The sequence below is a fragment of the Orbicella franksi genome, chromosome 2 (assembly GCF_964199315.1).
Source record: "Orbicella franksi chromosome 2, jaOrbFran1.1, whole genome shotgun sequence".
Taxonomy (NCBI): domain Eukaryota; kingdom Metazoa; phylum Cnidaria; class Anthozoa; order Scleractinia; family Merulinidae; genus Orbicella; species Orbicella franksi.
The window spans coordinates 36,581,730-36,607,800 of record NC_138146.1 but is presented as its reverse complement, the minus strand read 5'-3'; the positions used below and the strand labels follow the sequence as shown (position 1 = coordinate 36,607,800).

Sequence of the window (26,071 nt, the reverse complement as noted above, 5' to 3'; positions counted from 1 at the left end):
ACAAATTATGTTGAGATGTAATTTACTGTACTGTTGCTGCAATGCACAGAATGTACATGTTTAAATGCATTTTCCTGTCAAGGTGAAAGAATTGCGTAACCATGGTGATGAAGCTGCTCGTATTCTCCAAGCACACTTGCAAGATGGTGTAGAGCCTCCTGCTGGGTTGGCAAGGCACTTTGAAGATTTCATGAGAATGGTATGTGTTTAATCAATAGTCAAGACTTTTGCTGTATTTAACACTACAGCAAAATTGTAAGTCTGTATTATTTAAACCCTGGGTACACCCTAAGAAAACCCATCAGCAATATTACCAGGCATGAACTGAGGTGGAACCCACAGGCAAAGAGAAATCAAGGTTGTCCTAGAAACAGCTGGAGGAGAACCGTGGACAACGAGGCGTCAAAGGCAGGCTACACTTGGAAAGAGATCAAAAAGTAGGCCCAAAACAGAATGAGATGGTGGGCAGTTTCCATGGACCTACACCTGTATGCTCTACAGGGAGTGAAAGGGATAAGCATAAGCATTTAAACACTACACAGGTTGTAGATCAAAACCATTATTCATTCAAGATTCTTTATTCTTGCAACCTGTCTGATTAACAATCTGTATTAGTCTGATTCTTGAAGAAAACAGACTGTGATATCATGATAATATTAATAATGATATGAGGTTATTATGATTGTAATACATGTACCTTGTAAAAACTCTGAAAAGTGTGGTTGGAAATCTTCAATTGTGTGTACACTGTACCTTGAAATGAAATGAAATGAAATTACAATATTTGGAGAGGAAGCCACATCAGCTGTAGCTGGTTTTCATGGTGGTCCTCTATACAGACCGAATTTGAATTTGGAAATGTTCATTTTTGTGGAGAGGGAAAAACCAGAGAACTCGGAAAAAACCCTTGGAGCAAGTTTACCCTCGAACCGACAACAAACTCAACCCACATATGGCACCAGGCTGGAATTGAACCTACTGTAGGCCACATTGGTGGGAGGCGAGCACTCTCACCACTGTGCCATCCCTGCTTCCCTAATGAGTGAGGTGCTTGTCTTGTCAAGGTGAAACAGGATGCTAAATATGTCCAGATTTTCTACATGGACAACTGAATAGTTCGAACTGTTAACAATGAAAAAGACTTGTAAGTAGTAAGCAGAAACTTTTGTTGGGCTTGAGCTCAAGGTTTAGTGGCATAATCATCATAAATAATCAATAACAACCATAAAGCACTTAATATAAATTTATGCTAAGACAATATCCAGTAGGAAATCAAGCAATTTCAGTTTTTAGTGGACAAAAATCTTGTACAACCAGAATGTTAAATATATTAAAGTCCTTTTTGCATTTTGTAAAAGCTTAAGCTATAAATAATTGCTTGAAATAATACCAAAAACAATTTTCCATTAGAACTCAAGAAAATAAATTTCAAAGTTCAGAGAAATCGTGCAAACACACGTAAAATTTCATCATCAGTGTCATTTCACCAGTACTTTCCGAAGTGTTTCATATGAACTTCAAAATATGTTTTTGACATTTGCTGTTGTTAGGAATGATTTCTTTTAAGAAGATACAGGCTTACACAGGCCTGTATCTACAACAGTCGCACAGAAGTTTTCAATATGGTGCAAATAATCTTGGTACAAAGTTTCTGTCCACTTGTTACTTGAACTTCTGGTGAATTCCTTCTTAAGCTGTTACATCTGCTCCTGGTTAACAAAGTAGTACTTGATAACATTTCTTTTTTTGTCATTTATTCACAGATTGGAGAACTTTATGACAATGATCCTCTGGCTCTTGAACTTGCAACTGAATTCTGGTGTCCTTTGGACCCAAGCTCTTTGACTCCTCAAGGGACACTGTCTCCTGCCTTGAGACAACAGGCGTCACAGAAACAGGTAAGGAGGGCCATCATTAAGGGTGGTGATGCGTAACTGGCTGAATATCCTTGATGGGCCTTCATGTTATGAATGAACATGCCTGTTGTTGACATAATTCACCCACAAAGCACCAAGGTTGTTATGGGTGTGAAGACCAACTGAAGGTAACTGGATAAGTGTTTTAAAACTTAATGTCAGACCTGGTGATTGAATCGTGCGCAAATTCTCAAATGAATATACTACATTAAGTTTTCCTGTGGGAGACATATTGCCATATTGCTAGCACGCTGAACTTGTTACCAGACCAATTGTCACAATGAGATTTTGGGGCTTGTTTTAAAAGGGTGGCTGTATTTTGGGAAGAGGGAAGGGAGAAAGCAATTTAGATTGTACCCAACATGTTGTACATTCCCTTTAATTTCAACATCTACTGCGATATAGTTATTTACATTGTGAGCTTTATTATCTCATTTAACATAGACATAGGTTATACATGTAGGAACCATACGGTTTTGTTTGTAAGGTGAGCCTCAACAAGTTTGTACGGCTGGCTGGAGATCTGTTACCTCCTCCTCTGTTTGTCCCATACATTGAGATGCTAAGTGGACTTGCAAACAGCCCTCAGGCTGCTCATCACTGCTTCAACCTGCTCAAGTCCACTGCAAATGGCCCTTTGTCTTGGGATCACTTCTTTGCTTCCATTAAACAATATTACATGGATCTTAGACAGGATGGTGCCCACACAGGTAAGACAGGGAAATATTTTAAGTGCACATCTGAGAACACTTTCTTAAAAAAAAAATACTCTGTAGACTGAGTTATCTAGCACTATTCTACATGTATGTGATCACCTAGCTAGTAGTCGTGTCATAGGCTGTAGTTAAATAAACAATTATTGGAGGAGGTTTATGTGATATCCAGAATTAGTATAATTACTCAGGTGATTATAGAAATTCTCGCGCTCTCATTGGTCGAGAATGGCCAGCATAATATTCCACTATATTCACCTCCGACTAATTTTCAAAATGGCTGCCTCTCGCTTTGTCGATGTCTCTGAAGAAGAAATGAATATAATGAAAGAAAATGCTATGCGGAGAAACACCAAACATGCAAGATGAAGTCACAGGGGTTGATTTAGAAAATTCACTGTACACATTCGGCCAATCAGAAAAGAGATAGTGAATTCAATGTGTAATAATAGGGGTTATGCAAAAAAAAAGAATCATTTCCTAAGCAGTAAGATGTCCAGCCTTGTCATATTTTGGGCAGCATATGTTATACTTGTAACCTATGTCTTCCTTATGGACTTGGATCAATGTACATGTCGTATATTTTTCAGTTATGATGTATGGTGGCTTGGCGAGAGAAACAGGTCATGTTCATAGACCACACCTATCAAACCGCAACATAACACCTGAAGAATTAGATGGCTTAGAGGCTGTGTTGAAACTGACAGAAAGAGTAGCTGATCAAGTAGGAAATTACACATACATACATTGTACATAAAAAATAAATAATTCTAATATTTTTTGTCAACTGTGAGAGAAATGAAATAGCTCAGTGAAGCTCAAGAAGAACCTGAGAGAAACAAGATGGATGTCATTTCTCTTGACATAGATCTTGAGACAAGACTGTATACTGTATACTATACAGAGCTCAGAAAAAAACAAAACAAACAAAACAAACAAAAAAAACACTTGTTTTCAATTCTAGTTTACTCCTGGGATAAGTTGCTCTCAAATTTGCCCCGGGCAAGTCTTACATGTAGTTTGCTGTTTTGATGTTTTAGTTAGCAAATGACTTGCCTGATCCCTTGCCCATTGGGTAAGTGAGAATGAAAAGCTACTTGCCCAGAAGGAAATTTTTTTGCGAGTGCTGCTATATATACATGTACACTGTTAGTATACAGTCATTATACGCATGTACTAATTACAACCCTGTGAAGTCCATGCATTCAGTTTCTTTTCCACTACAAGATCCTTTCACTGTAAAGCCATCTATCAAAGCAGCTTTCTGCTGCACAAAACTGTCTTATCTTTTAAACACCAACTCTTAGAGTTTTGTATTAATAATAATAATAATAATAATAATAATAATAATAATAATAATTCATATAGCTCACTTGGAGCCTGTTACCACTGCTGCTTTTTACTGTAAGTTACTTGTAACCAGCCAATTAAGAGATAAGGCAACAGATTTGTTTCTCCAGCAAACAGCAAAAATGTGACTTTTGCCGTCTGCTGTTTACAGTTGTATATGAAAGTGAGTTTTTCTGTGTTTGATGTGAACTGGTGTCTGAGGTATTTTCTATTCTCAAGTATCTAACAGATAGAAAGAAAGTTGGCAGAATCAATAGTAATCTGGTGTCAACCACAGAAATATAGTTACTTGATCTCTCTATTGTCTCTGCACAGAAATCTTATTTATATGGAAACATTTCTTCAGCAGCCAGAGAATCATGATTACTTTTCTATTAATTTTTTCTCCTCTATACATGTAGGATGATAAAGCCCGGCTGGCCATGTGTGAAAGTCAAGCATGGCTTCCTGTTGCATCTTTGTTTGGCTTGCTTGGTTGCCCTGTGCCCCACAGGCTCAAGGCCCAAATTCTCTTAACCCTTGCAGCCTTTGCAAAATCTCCTGAAATTGCTTACTCTTTGTGGCATACTCTGGAACAATCACAGGCAAGTTAAAAAGATACAGGTTTAACTAAATATAACTACAGTGTAAATCCTCGAATTACCCCCCCCCCCCTCCACCACGCCCGCTCATTGTTGTTTATGCACAGATGGTGTATCTAAAAGATTATCATGTCAGGCCACAATTTAGGAAAATTAAATAAGTGCCCCCTCCCCCCCTCAATTAAGTGCCCCCTCCCCCCCTCAATTAAGTGCTCCCTTCCCCCCTCAATTAAGTGCCCCCTCCCCCCCTCAATTAAGTGCTCTTTTCCCCCCTCAATTAAGTGCCCCCTGCCCCCCTCAATTAAGTGCCCCCGTCTTCTGCTAAATTCTCTAAATAAATGTTCTCCACAGCAATAATTGTTTATAACTTGCCAGATAAGATTTAGGCATGTTAAATGTCTTTCAAGAGATAATAATTTATGAGGACTGCATTCATAATCACTTGCAGTTGTTCTAAATCTTGTACTATTCTGTACAGATTCTGCAGACTGTAAACCCAACAAGCCAAGCTATTCAACAGGGTGGAATACAGGTAATAATAGATTGCAAAAACTTACATGATGTATGTGTAACACCACACGCAGCCAATAAGAAGAATGTAATTTTTCCAGACAGCCAAACACGACAAAGTAATTTTCCCTCGGTCAAAATATTAACTAGTTCTACCATGAATTGCAGTAGAAAAAGTTCTGGTCTGAGCATTTCACGTGGAGTTACACAAATGGTTATTGTGCAAACCTAGGGTTAGTATTAAGGTAAGTTTACCTCAATCTATGTAATAATCATTTATGCTTGTATGTTATTGCACTACCCTCTCTAGGTTGAATTAAATGAGCTTGAAGCCCGCAGCGAGACATATCCTGAGACTAGAGCATTTCTCAAACTTCTGACTAATTTGACAGAGATTCCCCTTCCAGCCACCCTGGGAGCAGGTTATAGGGTGCCTGGGTTTGAACCCTACCTGGCTTTTGTGAGAGATGATGTGTTTCTGAAGTTCAATTCAAGAGCATATCAAGATCCCAATGAAAAGGTAGTTAATTTAATATAACGTGTTTAATATGCTCCTTGCTGTGTATTTTAGGTCTAGATCTTGAGTCACAAATCTTTACTTTTTGGTTTAATTACCACAATTGTTTTACCTGTACTCAGAATGTGTGTATGTGTGAATTTGCGTGCATGTGTCAAATTACAGCATGGCAGGCTGGTGATGCCAAAAGCCTATCTTATAAATCCTGGTCCCCTTGGCTTTCAGTATCATTGCTCAAGTTACAAAACCTGTACACAGTCAACCTTGAAAGCTATGGTCAGGATGCGAAGGAAACTAATTTTTGGGCTTGCCTTTGCTGCAAGCTGTAACCATGCATGATGTACTGACCCAAAAGTCATTCTCACTAGCCCCCAAAATGCGTTTCTTACAGTATTTCTGTAATTTGAATTTCCTCAAAAGATTTTGAAAGAAAAATGGGCAAATGAAGGACAAAATCGACTTGTGGGCTGCAAAATCCACTAGTCTCAGACTATCAGACACCCACTTTCATTTTGTACACTATGGTGGAGTTTCTGAAAGTTTCAGGTGTCATTGCTGAATTTTCATTTTCTCACTTGTGACCTTTTATTTTCTAGTTAGCAAGTTTTGGGTAATGAAAGGTTCTAGGCTAGAATGTTCCCTTGTTTTTTTGTAATTTTTGAAAGTGCGCATATAAATGTTTAAATATTGACAGTTTTTGGAATTCATTTTCAGGCTTCATGTTTCTATTTTCTTGGACGTGCTTTAAATTTGCAATTTCTAGCACGCAAGTTTTGAAAAATGATTTCAAGAGTCACTCAGTTGTAGCAATAAATGGTGATCCAGTCACTTGAAATTAATTAATGGGTGTCCGACATTGATTCTGTTTACAGTGGAAAGTTGCCAGTGCTGTTCTGCAGATCTTGTTCAAGTTACTTGAGGGTTATACCCCAAAGCCAGAATATTTTGTTGACCAGTTTGTGGAGATCCAAGGTGGAGAGAGGATTCTGGTACCCAAGCCCCCTGGGTTTAGCCTCATGATGTACATGTTGAATGACACACCCATGTTGAGAATGGTGAGTGTGTTTGAGCCTTGTTTCAAGCTGATTCAATTGCTGAAAATTCAGTTCACCCTTTCATGTTAACTTGGTTATAATTTTCATTGTTGTTCAGTATAATTTAAATTGTAATTTCTGTTAATTTACATCTTTGAATGGTCATGCAGTTGCTGAATATCACAGATGTTGCATCATCTTCACTTGAACATCTCTCTGTTGCCTCAGGTAAAATTTAGTTTCTGTCAATGACAAATCATTAGAGGGATTTTCAGTTGAATGTGGTAAAACCAAAACCAAAGCAATCACTCTAGCCAATCATATAGGGAAAAGACAATACAGTGAACCAATCAAAACTCAAAGTAATTACATGTTGCCAATGCAAAGTATGTGAATGAGTTATGATTGGTTTTGGTTGTACTTCTGATTGGATCAGAAAGTGGCATGGGTTGTTTATACCAATCGTATAGCGTAGTGATAACAAATTAAACTTGGCCAATAACTTTTTGACACTCAAATGTAAACCACTCTATCTGTCCTTGGTTTGCTATAATTATTTTAATTATGTGTAATTGTCTTAAAGTGAAACTGGTAGAAGGTGTACATAGTTGTTGCCTAATGATTGAAATCGAGAGCTCCCATTGTGAACCCTGGTTGAATGTTCATGATGTGTTCGTGGCCAAGATCCTCTTCTAACAGTACCTCCCCTTACTAGGAGATGTAAGGGGTGAATTTTAAATGTTGCAAGAAGGCGAGGCTAACATCTTTTCTGCAAGACTGAGACTTTCTAAGCCTTACAAGATAAATTGAGACTCAAAAACAGTGTGGCAAAAACATTTGAGGTGACGAGACATACAAGACTGATACCGTTTTTGCCTTACAAGATAAACTGAGACTCTGAGGTCTATCAGTGTTGCCAAGAACTTTCAGATGACAAGGGTTGTGAGTTTTTCTGAAATAAATTTCTGCTTGACTAAACATTTTTTAGCTGGACAAGATTAACTAACTAAGACTCTAATTTAAACAGTGTGGAAAAAAAAACACTAGAGATGACAAGACCTGTGAAATTTGTCTGAAATTCTCTTCTGCAAGACTAAGAATTTCTTAGAGACTAAATTCATGTAATTTCACTACATGGCCCAGGTATTTCTCATTGCATTCAGTTTATTGGTATTAAACAGTGTGATCTTATTAAATTTTGCAAAATGTGTAGATGGAAGAGAAGAACTGGAAAAGGCAGCCTTGCTGTGCCTGAGAATGATTGAAATTGCTTTGGAAAAGCAAGAGCAGTTCATAGACATGTTCCGCAGTGTGCCTCAGCAGTCATCAGTGTTGGTCTCTCCTTTGGAAGATTTACTTCTTAGTGTTAATCCACAGTCAGGTGCTCCAGACTATCTGCTGAAAATAATGAAGTAAGCACTGATGTCAGGGTTTAAATTCACCGTTACACTTGTCTAATACTTACTATAGATGTATTCCCTACTGCAAAATAAAGTATCTTATTACAGTATAATTAAGACTACTGTAGCTCCATGAGCGGGCAAGTTGAACAGAATCCTGCACTGTGACTGGCTACACGAGCGGGCAAGATACATGTAGCGCTATGTTGCCTGCTAGGGATAACCCGCCGTGTCCCGCAATAAAATAGAAAAGTGTTCTCTTTTCCATATAATAAATCATATAAATTTTACTGACCACGATTGTTTGGTCAAGATTGCTGGATATTGGCCTTGTTATTTTTTTTGCGTGTTAATGGACCTTGACTCGGAAGCCATTTGAGTGCTTTGCTCTGATTGGCTTAGTGATTCTACTCTGGATGGTGATTGATTATATTTTTCACATGTGACAAATGCCCTACACAAAGCTGATTGGACGTATCGCTTTTTTCACATGCAAAAATATAGCACATATAGAATTTTATTTGCAAGGTTTATTGCCTAAAATTCTCACTATACATACATGTACAATAAACCCCATCTACAGAATGTGCTTTTTGTTATTTTAATTATACCGAATAAGCCTTTTGCAACTTTGATACGGAATTGGATCAATTGATCACATCATTTTATTGTTTTTAGGCTTGAAATTAACAATTAGATGTTTTATCATCTTGATGCAACATTCATGTCCGATCTGCACTGGCACATGTAGTTACAATGGTTGATTTGGTTCTCCATTGTAAATACTTCATACAGATCAACCCAGCTCATAAGTAGTGTATCTTATTGATCAATCTCAACTGTAAATTAAGTGGATTTTAAATTGTTTTCTTATTTTAGATTTGTTTCTCATCTTCACACTGGAGCTGAAGTCAGTCTGTCCGTTGTTAAGATCTTGTGTCTTGTCTGTCAATCAACAACTGTTCAGAGACACCTAGTGAATCTCTTGACAGCCAATCAGGTGAGAGCGAGTCAGAGTAAACTTTTTCTGTTGAACACCATCAGAGAGGATCTAGACAAGTGTGTGTTCTGTGTCAAGCATTCTAGTAATATTATTTGTTGTTTTGTTTTACAGTCAGTCTCTCAGCAAATCCTAATTGGATTCGTGGACCAGTTAGAAATAAATGAACCTGAAGACCATCGTGAAAAAGATGAACAAGAACTTGGGAGAGGTCAGTATAAGTCTAGACACTTGACTCTCATAGTGCTTACCCAGATGTATTAATCATGGTTACAAGTTAGAGGAAACTTTTGCTGTTGTTACAAATTTACCTTTAACAACTTGTTAACTGGGCCAGAAGTGGCCCAGTTCTTGTCATGGGAAATGCTTTAAATTATTTTTGTGGTCACTTTCTTGTGAGGCTGGTCACAAAATTATGCTACTGCAAAATATTGCTGAAAGTCTAATAGTTGGCTTTTAAGCTTCTTGAGTTGTAATTTCATGGTGAATCTGTACCTCCTAGCAGAGCATAAGCCTGTAAACATCCCTTTCCAGCAGGTCCTGTTTTGCCCGACTTTCTTTGTGGCAGCCCAAGTTGTTCCCTGTTCTTTTAGCTCCGCCATGTGAGCTTGCCTCCGTGACTGGCTCAGTCTCCACAGCCTTCGTTTCCCCTACAGGTTCCACTCCAATGTTGCCTTTGCTATACTGCTGTCAGGTCTCGACCTGAGAGTGTGACCAATCCACTGCCAAGCCCTTTTTTTCAACTCAAGTTCCAAAGGTTTCTGACCTGTCAGTTGCCACAGATCCTCAGTTCTAAATCTCCTCTGGCCATCTTATGCCAAGAAGGCTCCACAGGCACTTGTTAACAAAACCTTGGATCTTGTTTACCAGGTCTTTAATGGTCCTGCAAGTCTCTGCTCGGTAGAGTAGGACTAACTTGACATTAGACGAAAAGATCCTACATGTATGTTTTGTCTTGCATGACAGAGGAGAACTTCTCCATACTGGTTTCAACATTGCAAACACCTGTCTAACCTTTGATATGTGACCAACGATATCTTCGTTGGTGCCATCTGTTATGTTGATGATGCTACGCAGATACTGAAATAATTCCTCAAACAGATCTTGTCCAATTCTTACACCTCTCGCTTGGGTCGTCATTACCTTCATCATTTTGTTCTTATCACTGTCAACTTTGAGATCTGACCTTTCGCCATTGACCATCAAGTCCTCCATCTTAGTCCTCCATCTTGCAGCCCTGTGGTTTAGCAGGGCCAGGTCATCCGCATATTCCAGGTCTTGTTACCTTTTTGTCAATTGCCACTGAATTCCTTGTACTAATCTGCTAAAGGTTTGCCTCATCACCCAATCAAGGGCAACTAGAAACAGAAGGGGAGATAGGAGACATCATTTCCTTATGCCAGTAAGCATGTCAAAGGACTCAGTCGTGTCCATTGTGAACAATCTTTGCTTTGAAGCCTTCTTAAAATTTTCTGATGAGGTTAAATAGTATGTCTCTGTGATACTGTGAAAGACTTTTGCAAAGTCTTCAAAACAAATATATACCGATGACTGCCATCCAACTGACTGCTCCACAATAATATGTAGTGAGGCAATTTGGTCTGTGCAGCTCCGTCCCATTTAAAATCCAGCTCATTCCTCCCTAAGCAATGCATTTAATAATAACTACATTTGTATTATATAGCTGTAAAATGTCTGTTTTTTTCCTTTCATTTCCCCATAGACTTTATAGATGAGAAGTCGTATGAGGTGTCGCAGATTCGTAATGCTGGTAGACAAAATGTGCTGAGATTAGTGTTACATTCACTGCAGCACCCATCGCCTAATCTGGCTCATTTCCTAATGGGTTATGAGCTTAGAAAACCTGTGAGCAAGACCAATCTCCAGGATCCAGGTAGAAAAATGATAAAATACACTTCTGCATGCATGTGTCGCCAAGCGGTTAGGGTGCCAGACTTCAAATCCTGAGGTCCTGGATTGAAATCCTGTTCTAGCTGCTAGTTAGAGTCGTTTCACAGTAGATCTAAGTTCAACTTTTCAGCCATACTTGAAAATGGACAACTACCCTTCCATTGGCCAGTTGGGATTCCTTACATTTTCTATTAGCAAAATATTTTTTTTTTCGTTATCCGTAAGAGTCTTTTATCCAGAGCGAAAAATTATATGAGGTGTTTGGTTCATTATTATTGTTATTGTTATCATTGTTGTTACCATTACATGAGGGGATTTTGTCAATTGTGGAAGAGCTTTAATTGAAATCTCGGTGGTACTTGTACGTTTTCACAAAACATAATTTTCAATTTGTAACAGGAGTGCTCGGTGCTTCGAAGACTTGTCTTCACGCTGTTCTGGACATACTCAACAGAGGAGTAGATACCCATCATGGCCCTTCATGTTTGACAGAAACTCCCAAATTTGCAGAGCTTGCATACCAGCTTATTTACAGTCTGTGTGCCAATAAAGACACTGCAACCCCAACACTGCGCTACCTCAGAACAAGCCATGATTTCTTGTACCGACATCTTAAACATTTGCCTTTCAAGAATCTTGTGAGTATGGACACAAATGAAGTACAGATGCCAATTCCAGTGCTGACCATTGTCAGTCAACAGTCATGGCTTCTTAAGACTACTGCTATTGAACTGCGCATGACAGCTCAAGGAAGACAAAGATCACATGCTCAAAGGCTTCTGGGGCTCTTGATGGGTGAGCCATCGGCCCAGGCAGTCCTTGGAATGCATTTACCAGAGTTGGTGCCAAGAAGGTTAGAAGATGATTTCACAACAGCTGACACCAGCCATGTTATGTATCCTGACATGGGACAGGTGCAGACTCGAAGAAAACTTCTCAGCATTCTTGAATCAATAGAATTCAGCCAAGACGTGCCTCCACCCTTGCACTTGAATTACTTTGACGTGGCTGTCACCGAGAAGGCTATAGCTTCCTGTGAACAGAAATCTGAGGACACTAGTGTGATGTTTTGTAATGTCCCTGTTCTTCATAAGCTACTAATGGGTGAGATCAGTGGAGTCCAGGGAACTTCAACAGTCGGACAGAGAAACTTCTTGTTACAGGTTAGTGGTGTATAATCCTGATGCATTATAAGTAGTAGATTACAAAAATATCTACAACATCAAACCCCATCTCGGTAATAGTAGGTAGTCAAGTAATACATGTTCAAGCTGTAGTGATTTTACCTGACTGTTGAAACAGTTACCACAGGATTGCATGTAGATTGTCGATATGGTATTATTACACTCTACATGTATAACAATTTCTTGCTTTTTTGTCTCAATAAGATTACCCTTAAAGTGCCACTGAAACGAAATTTTTGTATGTGAGATTTTTGCTTAGTAATAAAGTTTCAACCTTACTTGGAAACACTGCAAACTTTTTTTTCGCATACGGTAAGCGAAAACTGCTTTTTCAGCCGTTCGAAGTTGGCTGGTTAAGCCCAAAATTGGCGGCCATTTTGGCGCGGCCAAAACAGCCTAGTGACGTCACTGGTTGTATTACTCTCATGCCGCGTTGAAAATTTAGAGTGATTATGGGAGAAGAGATTACTGTTCGAAGCCCCCCAAAAAACATCTTAAGGACATCTCAGAGCTGTAAAGCAGATAATAACAGTAGCCTTAGACATGAAGAGGTCGAGAGTCGATCCTGGGGCTTTCCAGTCTATTTAATTGGATATATTTGCAGGATATTTTATGTAAGCAAGCAAACGAGTGGGAGTTCTTAGATCGCAAAATGATCGGGACTCTTGGTGAAATGGCCAGCACTCAATTAAACAATATCTACACTCATAAAGTAAAAAAGACATGAAAACAAGAGAAAGCGGCTTTTGAAAATATTATCCAGAGTGCTGCTGCACGAATCGCAGCAGCAACGCTTCGAGTTTTCGAGTCGCTTCGCTTCGAGGAAACCAGACGCTTTGTGAGTTTCACAGCGGACAAGATTGTGCCACAGTGACCTTTAGTCCAGTTGTATCTGCGACATCCTACAAGTTATCACAACAGCAAAAATTTAAGAAACCTTCTTCTTTTATATGAGGGAGCGAATTTAAACTATAAAGGTAAACTAAGTTGCCATGACCCTACAGGTATGTTTTCAGGAAACAAGAGAAAGCATGACAACGTCGGTGGCGAAAGCTCATATATGCAAATTGGTTCAAATTCCGTTTAATGAATCTTCGAAAGGAGTGTAAACTAGCGACGTTTTAACGAATTGTTTTGAACTTGGATACTATTAAATGAAGATCATAGACATAAGTATGTGCTAAAGAACTCAAAGTAATCCATCGGCCGTGAAATATTGCAATTGGGAGATACGTGTAAAAGAGAAGCGAAATTCCCGCTTTGTTTACACTGATACGTATGCGGCGATAAAGCAAACCCTGCTGTGGATCACAATTTTCAAAGATTCATTTTGTCTACCACAAGAACTTTCACTTATTAGTATCATAAAACGATGCCCTCTGTGTGCAAAGAAGTACTTGACTCAAAGCTTGTGGACCGTTAATAACTTCGTGATTGTGCGGATGGCTGATGCGCTTACGGCTTTTAATGCTGTAAAGTTGCCGAGGATATATTCGAACCTTGTAATAGACCTTAGATTAACGTGAGAATCCAAATTTCAGAACCAGGCTGAAAACAGACGACGAAATATTGTATTTAGGCTTCAGGACGTGATATAAAAGTTACCACAATCGTTTTCGAAATCTCCAATCGAGTACTCAAGATGTTCGAAAAGTATACTGAGCTGTTCTAATCTGTAGCATTTATTTTGGTGAATCTACGCTCTCTGGTGCCCTCCAACGTTTATGATGTGTATTTCCTGTCAAGGCTGGACAGAAATTGCAAGGTAGAAAACTAGTAGGTATCGACAATATGGAGAATAAACTTGAATAAATCAAGTGAAAACAAGAGAGGATCTAAAGCGCTTCTTGCTTGAATACAACCAGTGACGTCACAAGGTCCTTAAACTCGGTTCCAGAGCCCGGACACAGTTTTGCTCCAAAAAGTCGATTTCAACAGCTAAAAAAAGCACTTTCCGTTAGGATTTGACAGAAATAAAGTTCACCATTACTTTAAGCACGTTTGAAACTATAGATTGGGATAATAAAAGAGAGTACGAAAATTTCGTTTCAGTGGCACTTTAAAGGCTGGTTTTCACTAGTGATGGAGTCGTAGTTGGAGTCATAGTCAGAGTCGTAAGAGCATTTATGACCTAGTGAAAATCGAAAATTCGAGTTGTAAGCGGAGTCAGAAGCTCAACAGAATTGGAGTTGGAAGAATGAGAACGTTTCTACTTCTTCTGATTCCATTTATGACTCCGTCGCTCATGATCCAGTGAAAACTAGATTGTCAGAGTCGGAAGCAGAGGCTGAAGAACCGACCAATCACAAAGCCCAGCATCATACATTGTGACTGGTTTATTCTTCCGCTTGTGCTTGTTACTCCGACAGTGCAGTTTTCTCTAGATCGTAAGCGACAGAGCATAAGTGGAATCGGTGCTCTGCTTCTGACTCCGCCGGTTTGATTTTCACTAGATCGTATTGCTCTACGCTTCTGATTACGACTCTGATTGTATAAAAGAACAACAGGAACGTGGCAGCACTTGCAATCCTGTATTGTAGTGTTAATTAATGTGCTTTTATGCAGCTAAACTCTGCGGTGAGTTTTTGTTGCATGTGGTCACTGAGAGATTTTAATTTTATCTTTTTTTGCCAAGTTATAATAAATATTGGACTTACTGACTAATTTGTTTTTGTTTTGTAAAGGAAGTCAAAGACATCCTTCAAAATGTTGTGCTACGCAACATGGTGCGAGAGAGCATGCATATCAAGAAAGAAGTATTTGAGGCTTGGAGACGTGTTACAGAGGTCACTCTAGCTTCCTGTCCTGCTGATATTTTACCAAAAGACACAAGACAGACTGTTATAGCAGAAGTGCTGCAGGATTTACTATCCAAGGTACATTATAAAGGGTATTTTAATGGACCTTTTTTGGCATTAAGGATTTTTTATCATTATTCAGGGAATGGCTGTTTGCACAGGCACTGAAAAGTCCTTGAAAAATTTCCATACCCTTGAAAAGGTTGTAAAAGTGAAAAATTTAGCTTTTCTCTTTTTAACGCTCCTGAATTTTACCAGCATTTCTTGAAGTTTATGGAGAAGCTCTTTTAATGAATACTTACATGTAGGACTGCAAGAATTTGATGAAGGAGATTTGAGTGAATCCCAGAGGGATCCTGCCTGCAAAGGGGTCTTGAGCATTCTGTATGTTGTTCCCCCCCCCCCTCCCCTCCCCATCTACCCAAACAAATGTAACATGAGGTTCCAGGGGTTTCATTAATGTTTTTAGCAGCAAGGCTACTGGTTTTTACAGGCAGCAAAATTTTTTGAACTGAACGTTTTTATAAGACAAACTTTCCTGTAGATGCTCAAACCAGGTGGGCAAAATTAACTTCACAGCTGGTCAATTTGCCCAGCCCTTAATGAAAGCCCTGGAGGTTCTAAAGAAAATGATTCCTTAAAATAATACTGCTGAAAGTGAATGCAGTCCTTGAACAGCTCTTGGAAAAAAAGGCTCAGTGTCAGTCTGTGAATCCTACAATGGTAAGCAATCAGTTACCTGGAGGCAATGCCCACCAAACAAAGCATCTCCCTTAATTAATGCAGACTGCCCTTTAGAAGGCACCTCTCTGTGGCCAAACACCTAGTGCAAGCTGGCAGTTAGTCGTGGGCCCAGCCATAAAATTAGTACATTTCCACCAACATCAATTTTATTTGCTTAGATTGCAGATGAGAATGCACTGCCAGAACTTACCTCACCAGTCTCCGGAGTCATTCTCACTCTCATGGCACATCTGCACCAGTCTTCCATTTCCACAAATCTGCCAGCCACACACCTGGTTGTAGATGGCATGGGAGGAGGCCAGCATCTTCCAGAAGCTGGTGGTTCTCTCCCTATTGGTCCATCTATAGCCATATTAAAAGGTCTCATTGAAACAGTGCTCCGCTCCGGAGGAGGTCTACAGAGGGTGAGAGCCAACCTGTATGCTGCTCTGCTGTACTTTATGCAGACTGCACCAGAGTCTCATCAAACTAAGGAAAGAGGTACGCAGTGCTTGCAAATTCTAGTGGTTACCTTTGCCGATGAGCCATAAAAATACTTGTTTCATTCTTCTCACATGACAACTGCAACTACCTAATAGTCAATTATAGACCAATAAAACCTGCCCTTCCGCTACTGACATAGTTTTTGTACTTCACTTCCAAAAACTTCCTTGAGTGTCCACAAAACTGCATTCCCCCTCTCCTGTAATACTTAGACATTCTTTGACTCATCATGCAATCTTTCCTCTTAATGACTGCAACATTAGGGGAGATAATGCCTGATTTGAAGACTAACAAGTTAACCAATACAGGGCCATATGATCACTGTTGAAACCGTCCAAGATGCAGATAGGAATACTAACATTAATGTATTGAATATTGCAGGTGTAATGGAGAGTGTGTTGTCACTGTACCCTAGCCAGTCCTGGGACACCAGTATTCTACCTGTGTTGTCTAGTTATGGTGAGCCTTTCATGGATGTGGTCTGTAGAGACTCCTGTGATGGTCATGATGTAGGACGGGTCAGTATGCTCTCTTCCATAAACCTCAGAAAATACCTCCTTCCCCCACCCCTGAAGTTTCCACTACTGCCCTGATTTCACTCTATTTGTTTGTCTTTATGCAAACAAGAGAAAGAAAAAAACCTTTCCTGACCAGGATATACATAGGAGCAAGACTGATTTTCATATAACTGTCAATGGTCAGGAATAAAATATCACTGTAAACAGTTTCAGTAAGACAGTCTAAACTCAGAGCAAAAGCATGCAACACATAGCAAGTGCAGGAAACATGGGTAAGCCTAGCTGTGATAGGTTTTGACTTTTGCTCCTGATTGGTCGAAACAAAGTGCATGTTTGGTCTGATTGGTGTATTTGCTGCATTACACTAGACCTGGTTTATTGTAGTTGAAGGAGCAGTATTGAGATTTTGGCGGGAAACAACTGAATGCTGTCATAGTCACAGCATATGGTGGAGGGTTTTTTCTGGAAGAAATGGAGCTTGTTATAAACTTGAGCTAGTTTCAAGCCACTTACTCCAACTTAGTAACATCTGAAATTATGCCTATGAGATTACTGTAGTATGTATTTAAAGTACAGTAAGTTGTATGTAGGTCTAATATATTCAGTCACTCTTAAAGCAAAATAAATTTACATTGACTTACTAATGTGGCACTTACAGATGTTGGCGTTTTCTCTTCTGGATGCAATAATTGCTGTTGACTGGCAACACCGTTGGTTAAACTATCTTAACCTGAAAGGCTACCTCAAACATATGGTCGAGGGGCTTGCACATGAGGACCACATGTTGCAATCAATGTTGGACCCATCACCTGAGCCCCTTAAGGTAATGCGTTTCCTGTGAACTTTTACGCTGAAAGTGTTTCTATTCCAGTGTGGTTAGATTAAATTGTTAGTATTTATTTACATACGTATCAGTTATGTCCAGTTTTGTTGAGCACTGTGGTGCTTGTTTGTGCTGAAATTTCAACACTTACAATAATAAGCTTTATCGAACTTTCTTTTCATGTCTTGCACGATTTTTGAAAACTCAAATGGCAAGATTTTGTAATTTCTAGCCAGCTTTGCTTGATCTATTGTGTATTTTCAGTGAACAGAATTAAATGCTGTTCAACTTGTAAATGCTCCTGTCATTGTACAGACTGTTTTGATGTCATTTTTTTTCCAGTCCTTATTTTCTCAATGCCCTCCATAGTGATAATACACGTAAAAGTAATACAGTTTATGTTATTGGACAAAAATATATTTTGGGCACTTTTCAGAGTTCATTTTAACCCTTGCCTAGCAGCTCAGCTAAAATGGGTCTGAGTTGGGCTCAAAACATATCTTTTATACCCACGAACATAAACTCTGTTGTTTTATTTTACTATAGGCTTTGTACATCTACGAATCTAAAATGGCTCTGTTGACTCGTGTGGCCCAGTCTTCAGAAGGAGCTAAGGTGCTTCTTCAAGCAGGGCTTTTATCACGCTTGGCAGAATGTACCTTCCTTGATAGAAGACCTGAGCACGATAAGAGAGCGGGCTTGGTGTCCAGTGACTTGTACACTCATGATCAAGACACAAGCAGTGTTTTGCTGGACTCGTTTGTTCCCACTGTAGTGGAGAGATACAGACAGCTCTTAATGCCAGCTCTTAAAGTTTCACTGGCCATGCTTACTTCCCTTGGATCACAAGCTCACAAAGAGCTAGCCTCAAAGGTAATTCATATGGGCTTCAATGTTGTAACCATGTGCTTCCTTATGGAAATAACTATACAATTAAAAATCACCTGTAGCTTTTTATAGGTTTCACAATGAAGAACCTTGTTACCTTAGATACAACATCCTACTAAGAAGGAGCTTAACTTGTTTCGGCAATGCCCAGAATTGCAAAGGAGAAGAAAAAGTAACTTTTGTACAGGAGACTTGTAACATCATGGACTGACAAACATCATTCACTTGACTCTGAAGATGACTTCCGCTCAGGTTGTCGAAACATCAGTCACCAACAACAGTTCTTTTCAGAACTACTCTCACCCGGACGATCACACTATATGAACTAAACATAGTATTGTTTGATATGTTTACTTGTGATGTCAAATAACAGTGTCTTTTGATTACAGGTTTTGCACTTTGTTGTGTCTCACGTGGACGTTTTCATCAGCATTCTTCAAGACCGACAAGCTGTACACTCGTCCGGCTCACTACAGGAACTTGGCCTTGTCACAGGAATTGTGTGCAACATGGGACTCACTGAGGTCACTCTCACTACAGACGGTGAACTGGGACAGGAGCAATTACAGCTCAGGGGACCCTTGGCAAGGATCCAACGCCTCATGATTGGGTTGTTACGGAGATATTGCTCCAGTGAAAACTGGGAGAAGGTAAACTGGGTATCGCTAACTTTTGACCATTTTCAATGACCACGTAAGGATGTCTTCCGCCCTCCAAAGCCAAACAACACTACTGCTTTATCAAACTGTAAATTTCAAGGGAAAGTATTTCTATTGATTTTGTTGTTATTAATTTGTAGTCTCACTTTCGTGTAATTGTAGATCATTAAATCTGTGATGGAGCAAAAAAATGAGGAACCTGGAACCAAGTACAGTGTTGTTGCCATGGAAACTACCCAAAAATTGCAGAGAATCTGTTCTAACGTCATTGGTTACTGCAGAACAGTAATGAACTCAGTTGGTAAGCTAGGTGTTCAATATTTTAATTTTGGTGGAAAAGACCACTTGCTCTCATTCGGGTTCTCAGGAGTTTGATAGGCTGTTATCACTCGATAGAAACTCGTGGCTTGTAGTCTTGTGGCATTATTTACTGCACCTTTTGATAGCACGCAAACTCTGAAGTTCAAACTATAATTAGGGATTGCATTTTCTGGGGCAGATACAGAATTTTAGAGAGGGGGGTTTGGGATAGGACCGCTAAAGGCTGTCTCCTGTAGGGAGGTCTGGGGGCGTTCTTCCCCGGAAAATTTGTAAAATTGAGCTCCTCAGAAACTGAGGCCAAGTCAGCGGGTAATAATGTCTTTTTTTTTTAATTTAGGGGGTTGGACTGAACCCACCTAGATCCAACCCAGCATTTTTTGGCTGTCATCAATTATAATTACGACGACAACTAACCAACCTTGAAAAGAAGAAACATCTGAACAGAATTGATCTAATGTACCAATCATACAGTTTTCATTGATGTGACCTTTGAAAGCCGTGGGAGCAAACTGCTGTGTTGAGAGGTCCGCTTAAATGATTGTTGGCATCGAATCACGAGCCGCTGATTGAGTAGTGTTCACGTGTTATTAAAAGGCGCTGTTAACATCAGTTTGTTGAATGATCAGTGAACTTAAATTAGGCCTCATCCACTCTAATTGGATAAATTTCCCCAAAAAACGTTTTTGTCCACGCTGTTAATTTGTGAACAAATTGCTGCCTCCTTCCCTCGCCAGCGTTTTTATTTTTCGTCACTCTGGAAGGTGTTTACGAAAAGATCTGTTTGACCGTAAACACCGCTTTAGTGTGAACACAAGTCTATTCCAGAAATTAGGCCAAATTATTGTGAACAGGCCTTGAATACTAATAATTATTACAAATTTGTAACCCTTCAACTGCCTCTCTTTCTTTGCCAGGTTCTGTTCCTGCTCATTGTCATGTGCTGTTTTCACCAAGCTTGACAGACTCGCTAACTCGTGATTCTCATCTGACAAGAGAAGGTAAGAAAACAAAAACTTTACATGTAAATTATGTGTACAGAATATCGGACTAGGAGTATTCTCCTTGTTTTACTATGATACTGTGGAATACATTTTTTCCATGTGTGGTGAATAAATAAATCAAAACCAACAAAACATTAAATAGAAATGATCAATTGCACAAATAAACAAGTAAAGGTAAAGTCTGCATACGAGCCAAGAGGCCCATCAGTCCCACGCTTATCTCCAGTTTGTGTGGCATGAAGCGACTAGGATTACTCCTCCCTGGATGTTACCCCCAGCATTAAGTTCACCGGTACCCGTTTATACACCTGGATGGAGAGAGGTACTACATGAGTAAAGTGTCTTGCCCAAGAACACAATGCAATGTCTCTGGCCAGGGCTTGAACCCAGACCACTCGATCCAGAGACAAGTGCACTAACCATGAGGCCACCGCGCCTACACGCGAATAAAGAGTAGAAATGAGAAAAGGTTGGCGATTTCACGGCCTCTAACCGATGATAAATTTGAATGTATTATATTGCATTGTTTGCACTTTTTCCCTGTTCGCTTCAAGTTCTGACTAGTTTATTGGGTCATTAGAGTTTGACGATCGGTTTTGGACTTTACAAGAAGTATTTTGTAAAGCGCTGTATGGATTAACTAGCTGAGACATGAAACAATGAATAATCCAGCTTGGCAGTGCCATTATGTTGTGACACTTCATTTCTCATCGTTGCCAGCTCTTCGAACGTCCTCCATGGTGTCGTCTTACCGTCCTGTCAGTCTTTGTCTTCCTGTGACTTTTATGAAGAAGTGCAGTGATGAAATTCAACAGACGGCTGAGTTGTACTCACAGGCGCACTTGAAGCTACAAAACCTGACGGAGCTAACCAGCGAAGAACTTAGAGAGGTATAGCTTTAATAGAATTTTATAGTTGTAGTGTATATGTGGTAATTGGTAAATCTTGATTATCCAGCTTTCCCTTTTCATACCTTTCGAGGATTCGGGAAGACGAAATTAAGGCATCAACCTAAAGGGACAGTGTCTAGTTATTATATCATGTTTTTAATTAATAAGTATGACCAGGGTCTTCCAATGAAATTACCTTATTATCTTGCAGCATAAAGACAAAAATGCTAAAAAGTGGTGAAAACCAAGAAATTTCAACTAACACTACAAAATGAGAACTAAAGGTTTCAAGATTTTACCAGAATGGCAATTGTGATTTCTTGACATCATGTCACAAAATCAGATGTGATGGGCTGTAATCCACTTCTATCCTAGGCTCAATTACCAGCCGCTGTTCAGGAACAGCCTACGCTCCTTCTATCCTTGTAATCCCGTGTTTCTTCCCCAAAATAATTGTTCTATTTTGCTCTGTAGAATCGTTTTAGCCAATGTATTTGTTTATTTGGTGGCAATTGGCAATGTACTTTAGTAATTTTAAATTAGAATTTAAGAGATCATTTGATAATCAGCTTGGACATTGTCCCTTTGATGACCTATTAGGCAAACTAAACTTAGTATAACTAAACTTAGCACTGAGGAAGGATTAGGCCCAAAACGTCTGCCACAAACATCGAATTTAATTTGGCACTGAATTATTACTATTTACAACTTTTGAACTGTTTACTGTGCCACGCAGCAACTGATCTTTGTGGATTACAAATATTTATTAGGCGCCTTAGTGAGAAGAGTTACAGGGTTGCTGTAATTTATCGTATGCTTTTAAACACTGAGAAGTTCTAATACCCAATTTAAACAAGTGTGCTGTTTTCAAAGCCAATCAGCAGCACATTAAAGCAATTTAGTTAACTTACATTTCTCCGCCTTTGGCACCAGTTGCTTATAAATGTTCCTTTTTTGTTTTTTGTTTGTTTGTTTGTTTGTTTGTTTGTTTGTTGTTGTTGTTTTTTGCTTCAAGCTCTGTATGGTTTGTAATATGATTTGCTTTTGTTAAATGATTGGTGAGTTTTGATTTCTCTGGGTTTTCTTCAGTTGTCAGAAATCCACCGAATATTTAACAATTAAAAATGCTCCAAAAATATAGAAAACTGAAATAAAAAAGAGTAAAAATAAAAACTCCCCCCCAAAAATGCACATTGGCTTACCATATTTGTGGAGCATGGTATAATTGGCCATATACCATGATGGTTAAGCCAAGGAAACTCTTGAATGGCATTATCTAACGATCCAAATTTTCACAACAACTGTTACAGTTCTGTTCCCTTGCAGCTGAGTCAAGTACAGTTTGGAGGGACTGTTCAAGAAAGATTATCCACACAACAAAGACACCAGCTGGCACAGAAATGTCTGACACAGATTGTACAGTACAAGGCACAAGAGATTTCCTCTCATTTGTGTATCCTTTGATTTTGTTATTCAACTTATTAGCGTTATCTATGTCTGGATAAAAGTTTTCGTGAAAAAGAACTCCTTATGATAGACACTTTGCTTACAGTATATATGCCAAACTCATATAAATTAATTCAGTATTAAGAATTTATTAATTAATTTTTATCATCATGATTATTTCCACTAAACACGTTTCACAAATAAAAATACTATCAGTCGGTCATGATGAATTCTTTCAAACACTGCCATTCTGTACATGTATTTAGTCTTCTCCGTGGCCATTTTTGGATCTCATAAAACACAGCGTCGCCTGAAATAGACAATCGTGTTTAGCGGATTCTGTTCAGGTTAACAGCCTAAGCAGCTTAGCACACATTCTCATCCTTCACGAAAAAAAAAAAAACTTAATGCGTGTGATAACATAAAATGTAGGTACTTAGTGAAGCAAAAGCGCACTTTCCTTTTACGCAACCTGTCCACTTCATATTGGATCCACTTGATACCGGTTTCATTGTGTTCGCTTATGGAAGAACTTTAATTGAAAACATTCAGTTCTGTTGATAACTTGACTCGAGAAAAATAATGTAAGTATTTGTACTGAAATACCGTGGTTAGACAGAGACTGGGAAGCTTCTTTCTTGACTATTTTCCAGACGTTATCGAGAACTGTTTATTTATTCTCTGGCGCCACTTGGATTTCTACTTCTTACATTGCATTCCATCAGACGAGGAACGGCGCATGCTTGCTGGGCCGACGCTAACCAGTAGTCACATGCGACGACTGCAAGGTGCTGTGGGAGCACAGTGATGCTCCAAAATCTTTGCTGTATTGAAAATGCTGGATTTTTACTGTGTAACAAAACTAAAAAAGTTCAGCATGAAAATAACCAGTATTTTACAACTACGCTCATGACAATGATTGAGTAACGATTAATGTGTAGAGCATTTTCACTCATGTGGCCAGAACCCATGCAAATTATTTGCAACAAAAGAAGGAGAGTGGGAGAACGAGAAGTGGAATGAGACTGTCTCCTTCTCTGGGCAGGACTTGAATGTCATGCCAAGAAAATGTTCTTCACTTGTTGGCAACTTGGTTTTGAAGTTGACAGAGAACTGTTTGTCAAATGTTTTGTAAAACGCACTGCAAGAAGTCTTGTTTCCTTTACTCCTGTTTGGTAGTAATCGTTGAGAAAAAAGTTACTAGTACTTTCATTTACAAAGGACCAATTTAGTAGTAGATTGACATGCATAACTGCGCATATTGAACAATGATATGGGATTTTTTGCAGAGAGGACGTTGCCAGCCGGGAGTTCATTCACATCTGGTCATGCTCCAGAAACAGTAGGACTGGGAGATGGTGTAACACGCGAGGAGATTGAAGCAGTAAGCACCAGTCTGCTTAGTTAGCTATATTTTTTACTCTGTCTACTCTTCTCTTCTCTATCTACTGGGCGGTGGTCTCGTGGTTTGTACACTTGAGGAGCGATCAAGCGGCCTGAGTTTGAGCCCTCACCAGGGACATTGTGTTGTGTTCTTGGGCAACACACTTTACTCTCACAGTTCCTCTCCACCCAGGAGGAGTGTACAAATGGGTGCAGGTGAATTTAATGTTGAGGGTAACCCTGCAATGGACTAGCATCCCATCCAGGGGGGCAGGAGGGGGGGGGGGTAGAAATACTCCTCGTTGTTCCATGCTACAAAAACCGGAAATAAGTGCCAGTCTAAATGAGCTACTAGCCTCAAACACAGACATAACTACTATGCATCGTTTGTCCTCAGGTAGTAATTCTTGCTTTTAGCTTATGCTCCTTAATTTGGCAGCTCTGTCCAGAAAAAAAAAGACAAATAGGCACTTTCTAATTTATACATCCCTATGCAATTGGGTTAAGGAAAAACGTTTTCATCTTGTCTGTATTGTTGTTGTTTTGAATGTAGTTTGTTTCTGTTGCAGCTTAAAAGAGAGACAATTAGTGTCTTAACTGAGACCGTTTTGAAGAAACTTGTTGAAATAGAACAGGTGCGTATATATGCATGATAACCCTTCATTTGTTTTTATTAATTTTTTTAGCTGGTACATCGCAGTGATGAAACAAAGCAAGTTTCATAGTCTAGTTCTACTTCAATGTTTAAGTAATCACTTGGGAAGAAATCCACAAGCTTAGCAGCTCTAGGCCAGAAACAAAACAAGAATTATGCACTAAACCTCAGCTGTCCCTAACATTTAACTTAATTCAATTCTTAACTGCACAGTATAACAGTAATATGACTTTCCTTTCAGATATCTGTTTGGTTTTATTTTCAGGCGCATGGTAAAGGGCGGACACGTGTTGGCTTTATTCAAGTCCTTGTTCGGCGCATCAAACGGCTTCTGACCATCCATGGGGCACCTGCACGCAACGAGATGACCAGCGGATTGCGCTGAGAAGCGGCTTCTGGTCTCGATCCAGAGGCAAAAGGATACTATTTTTCGGAATTTTCCATGCACTGCATCGATCTGCAGGCTGTGCTGGTGTTCTGTTAAGCAACGAACAAGAGCTGTTTGTGTCAGCATTGATTTGGTGATAATCTGTTGGGGACTGACTGTGTTTGTGGTCATTGGGTTACCTAGTAATGTGACAGATTTTAACAGTGACAAGAAGCGTGGAAAGATGATGTGACGTTGCCATTTTGACACTGACTACTGGAAATACCCAAAACATGGCACATCCTCTAGAACCTTTACAAACAAATATAGAAGAGTGCTTAGCTTCTGTGGTTATCTTCCAAAATCTGTTTTCTTACAGCCACATCTGTTTTCTTACAGAAAATAGACACAAATAATTGTGAGATACCGTAATGCAAAGAAGTAACCTCATTGCCACGCAATGCTCATTGTAACGCTTGTTTCTATGTATATAGCTGAAAGCCCACTGTAGTTGTGTCACCTAAACACTGTTTGTTAAACAAGAAGTAAAAGTTTTTCAGGCCAAGAAAAAGGGGATTGTCATGTTTCTGTGTTTTTGCTAAGACTTTATTTTTCAAAAAGGGTGGTAACAGTTGGGCCAGGCTGGGTGGGTTCCATGTGAAACTTCGTGCTATCAAATTACTGTAGATCGCTTCCCTCTGTCTAGGTCCGACCCCAGACCCCTAATAATGACGACATGAATAGTTGTCAAAAATTATAACTGTTACTTTTTATAATGTATTTTGTCCAGGAGACGGAGCGTTAAGAGTAAAAAATTCTGTTTGTATTACATTTTTCATCAGGTCGAGTGGCTAGTTTAAAAGCAACACAACACTTGGGTACTGTTTATACTGAAATTGCAGTCAGGGATGGACATCACTATAGAATATACATCGGATCCGAAATTGTGTTGGGCACTGACCCTATTGAAACGTGAAAA

General features: G+C 39.3%; 1 protein-coding gene across 1 annotated transcript in view; it reads left to right on the top strand.

Annotated features, from left to right (window-relative positions):
* Positions 1 to 25,678, top strand: part of LOC145479629 (nuclear pore complex protein Nup205-like) — a 36,377-nt gene extending 10,699 nt beyond the window's left edge. The window contains exons 7-34 of the mRNA XM_081458040.1: positions 83 to 199; positions 1,764 to 1,898; positions 2,404 to 2,626; positions 3,220 to 3,353; positions 4,381 to 4,563; positions 5,039 to 5,092; positions 5,381 to 5,590; positions 6,460 to 6,642; positions 6,792 to 6,849; positions 7,835 to 8,033; positions 8,901 to 9,021; positions 9,136 to 9,232; positions 10,745 to 10,915; positions 11,332 to 12,095; positions 14,801 to 14,992; positions 15,817 to 16,138; positions 16,523 to 16,659; positions 17,318 to 17,482; positions 18,029 to 18,355; positions 18,760 to 19,020; positions 19,192 to 19,330; positions 20,265 to 20,348; positions 21,072 to 21,241; positions 22,568 to 22,694; positions 23,341 to 23,475; positions 23,977 to 24,071; positions 24,640 to 24,705; positions 24,991 to 25,678. Coding sequence (XP_081314166.1) covers positions 83 to 199; positions 1,764 to 1,898; positions 2,404 to 2,626; positions 3,220 to 3,353; positions 4,381 to 4,563; positions 5,039 to 5,092; positions 5,381 to 5,590; positions 6,460 to 6,642; positions 6,792 to 6,849; positions 7,835 to 8,033; positions 8,901 to 9,021; positions 9,136 to 9,232; positions 10,745 to 10,915; positions 11,332 to 12,095; positions 14,801 to 14,992; positions 15,817 to 16,138; positions 16,523 to 16,659; positions 17,318 to 17,482; positions 18,029 to 18,355; positions 18,760 to 19,020; positions 19,192 to 19,330; positions 20,265 to 20,348; positions 21,072 to 21,241; positions 22,568 to 22,694; positions 23,341 to 23,475; positions 23,977 to 24,071; positions 24,640 to 24,705; positions 24,991 to 25,110 — 4,989 coding nt within the window. The 3' untranslated portion in view covers positions 25,111 to 25,678. The remainder of the gene's footprint in view (positions 1 to 82; positions 200 to 1,763; positions 1,899 to 2,403; positions 2,627 to 3,219; positions 3,354 to 4,380; positions 4,564 to 5,038; positions 5,093 to 5,380; positions 5,591 to 6,459; positions 6,643 to 6,791; positions 6,850 to 7,834; positions 8,034 to 8,900; positions 9,022 to 9,135; positions 9,233 to 10,744; positions 10,916 to 11,331; positions 12,096 to 14,800; positions 14,993 to 15,816; positions 16,139 to 16,522; positions 16,660 to 17,317; positions 17,483 to 18,028; positions 18,356 to 18,759; positions 19,021 to 19,191; positions 19,331 to 20,264; positions 20,349 to 21,071; positions 21,242 to 22,567; positions 22,695 to 23,340; positions 23,476 to 23,976; positions 24,072 to 24,639; positions 24,706 to 24,990) is intronic.
* The last annotated feature ends 393 nt before the right edge of the window (positions 25,679 to 26,071 follow it).